Source organism: Melanostigma gelatinosum (assembly GCF_949748355.1).
Source record: "Melanostigma gelatinosum genome assembly, chromosome: 22".
NCBI lineage: Eukaryota > Metazoa > Chordata > Actinopteri > Perciformes > Zoarcidae > Melanostigma > Melanostigma gelatinosum.
This window is the reverse complement of record NC_136655.1, coordinates 1058153-1060943: the sequence shown is the minus strand read 5'-3', so window position 1 is coordinate 1060943 and position 2791 is coordinate 1058153. Positions and strand designations below refer to the sequence as shown.

The window sequence follows — 2791 nt, the reverse complement described above, 5'->3', positions numbered from 1 at the left end:
GTAAAAACAACAGCGGGAACCGTTTATTACACATAATACATCAAGGATAAACATGACCTGAAGTCCCAGATACCTTGAAACATGTCTCTGATCATCTCACTGTTTGTTCCTCGTCTCCTTGTCTCCTCGTCTCCTCGTCAGGGTCCGAGCAGTGCAGCTCCCACAGAGGCCGAGTCCATCAAATGCTGCATCTCTGTGTCTGAACCGGTATCCGGTCTGGACTCCATCTCTCTGACCGTCAGCACACCTGGACCCAACTGCTCCTTCAGCGTCTCATCTCAGGACGCCGGTGCCGACGGCGCCGAGTGTAGAAGAAGAAGACGAGAAGGAGACGAGGAGGAGACAGAGACGAATGAGATCAGAGGAAGGGAGCGAGGAGAGGAGGAAGTGAAGGAGGAGACGGGAGCTAACTATCTGGGAACAAACCAGCTAGGAGTCGAGGAGGGAGGGGACAAGGAGGGAGGAGAGGTTTACACCTGCGTGCTGGATCACCTGGAGCCTGGAACCGCCTACCAGCTGGAGATCCAGTCCCAGAGGGACCAGGAGACGGCAAACGTCACCCTGCACACCAGTAAGTCCTCACCCAGTCCACACTTACACCAGTCCAGACTTAAACCGGTCCAGACTTACACCGGTCCAGACTTACACCGGTCCAGACTTACACCGGTCCAGACTTACACCGGTCCAGACTTAAACCGGTCCCAGAGTTAAACCAGTCCAGTGGTATTAGTACTTCTACTACAGTAAAGTATTTACTCTCCACCCCGTTGTACTTACTCCTCAGTGTTCTATTGTGTTCCGTTGGTTTCTATTGTTCCGTCTCCTCTGACCTCTCTGTGCTGTTGAGTTAAAGTCGTGTAGCTTCCTCTCTCTGTGATTAGCTCCAGGAACCACGGCCCTGCTGAGAGAGAGTGATAGTGTGATAGTGTGTGTGTGTGTGTGTGTGTGATGGCGTGCGTCCAGAACAGAAGTTGGACCCTCGGTGTGTATTTCCATCGTGGGCAGAGCTCTGGGTTCAGCTATTTCCTGCTTCCATTGTTTCTTTGTTCTGTTGGAAGCAGTGGGAAAGGGCGTGTGTGTGTGTCCATATATGTGTGTGTGTGTCTGTGTGTACATGTATATACTGTATGTGTGTGTGTGTGTGTGTTTGTAGGAAACAGGGTGTCGCTGCACCAATGCGAGTCCCGACAGTAACCTTCTCAGCAATGCTAAACACTCACTTTAGTGTTTGTTTCTCATCTTCTGATGGTGACGGTCACGTGACCGGTTTGTTTTTCTACCTGCTGTGAACTCTCTCTCTCTCTCTCTCTCTCTCTCTCTCTCTCTCTCTCTCTCTTGAATTCATGTTTTGTTAGTTCTCTCCTCAAGACGATGAACAGGCTATGCTAACATTGTAGCAGCTCCATCAACACTCACCGGGGGAAGATGTCGCCGGCTGATTATATTGTTCGACCTGAGTTTGAAGCACCAGCGGCGACACAGCGGCACAAACACACGCAGAGAGGCATTGTGGGAAAAAACAACACAAACCAGGAAACAGGGAGCTCTCAGACGTGCTCAGTGATGCATCAGCCTGATTTCTGACCGTGTGTGTGTGTGTGTGTGTGTGTGTTGCATCTTCAGAGCCGTCGGCGGTGAGCGGCCTGGCCGTGACCTCCAGGACCTGCAGCAGCCTGGGCCTTTCCTGGCAGGCCGGCCCGGGAAGAACGCAGCGCTTCAGGCTGCAGCTGTGGGATCAAACTGGTACGTCTGTCGTCTTTAACTCCCAACCAGAAGAACGTACTGGACATGATGGTGCACGTCTAAGACTCCTCCCACAGACATATTTACATGATCTTTTACGTGGCCTGCTCCTCTTCTTCTGCAGGTCTGCTGAGGAACGAGACGTTGGCGAGCACGGCGACGCAGCACACGGTGCTCGGCCTGACGCCGGGCCGACTGTACAACGTTACGATGGTGACGGAGGCCGGCGGGCTGCAGAACGGCCGCACGACGGCGGCTCAGACAGGTAGAGAAGAAGAAGAATATGGAGAAGAAGACAGGAACACAAAGAAAAGAACAATATCTGATCATCTAAATCTTGCTTCTAGTTCCCGCCGCTGTCGCCAACCTCACCGCCACCGGCCACGGCAGCGGCTTGTCTTTGTCGTGGCAGCGTCCCGAAGGCGACCTGGACGCCCTCGTCGTCGTCGTCCTCTCGACCAACGGGACGGCTCTCTGGGAGGCGACGCTTCCGCCGGACGAGACGGAGGTCGTCGTCGTTGATCAGCTGACCCCCGGCTCGGCCTATCGGGTCGAGGTGATGTCCAGGAGCGGCGAGCTGACGAGCCAATCAGTACTCACCGTCAGGACAGGTGAGGGGTTGTTGTATTCTTTGTTTCTCCATCTCGTCTCCATCTCGTCTTCATCTCGTCTCCATCTCGTCTTCATCTCGTCTTCATCTCGTCTCCATCTCGTCTCCATCTCGTCTCCATCTCGTCTCCATCTCGTCTTCATCTCGTCTCCATCTCGTCTCCATCTCGTCTCCATCTCGTCTTCATCTCGTCTTCATCTCGTCTTCATCTCGTCTCCAGCTCCGGCAGCGGCGGCCCTCCTCTCCTTGTCTCCTTCCTCCTCTTCCTCCAGCGGCCTCCTCCTCTCTTGGTCGCCCCCCACTGGACGATGGGAGAGCTACAGTCTGCTCCTCTTCGACGGCTCCCAGCAGTTAGTCAGCACCGCTCTGGACCGAGAGGCTGCCAACTTCAGCTTCCCCGGGACGGGACTAACGCCTGGAAGGCTGTACAGAGCCGTG

At 54.5% G+C, this 2791-nt stretch overlaps 1 protein-coding gene across 1 annotated transcript in view; it reads left to right on the top strand.

The window, feature by feature from the left end:
- Positions 1–81: 81 nt before the first annotated feature.
- ptprb (protein tyrosine phosphatase receptor type b) overlaps positions 82–2791 on the top strand; it is a gene marked incomplete at its 5' end in the record, with an annotated part of 31875 nt that continues 29165 nt past the window's right edge. The window contains 5 exons of the mRNA XM_079294838.1: positions 82–571; positions 1624–1743; positions 1868–2008; positions 2091–2354; positions 2574–2791. The exon at positions 2574–2791 is cut by the window's right edge and continues 55 nt beyond it. Of these exons, the coding sequence (XP_079150964.1) occupies positions 82–571; positions 1624–1743; positions 1868–2008; positions 2091–2354; positions 2574–2791 (1233 nt within the window). The remainder of the gene's footprint in view (positions 572–1623; positions 1744–1867; positions 2009–2090; positions 2355–2573) is intronic.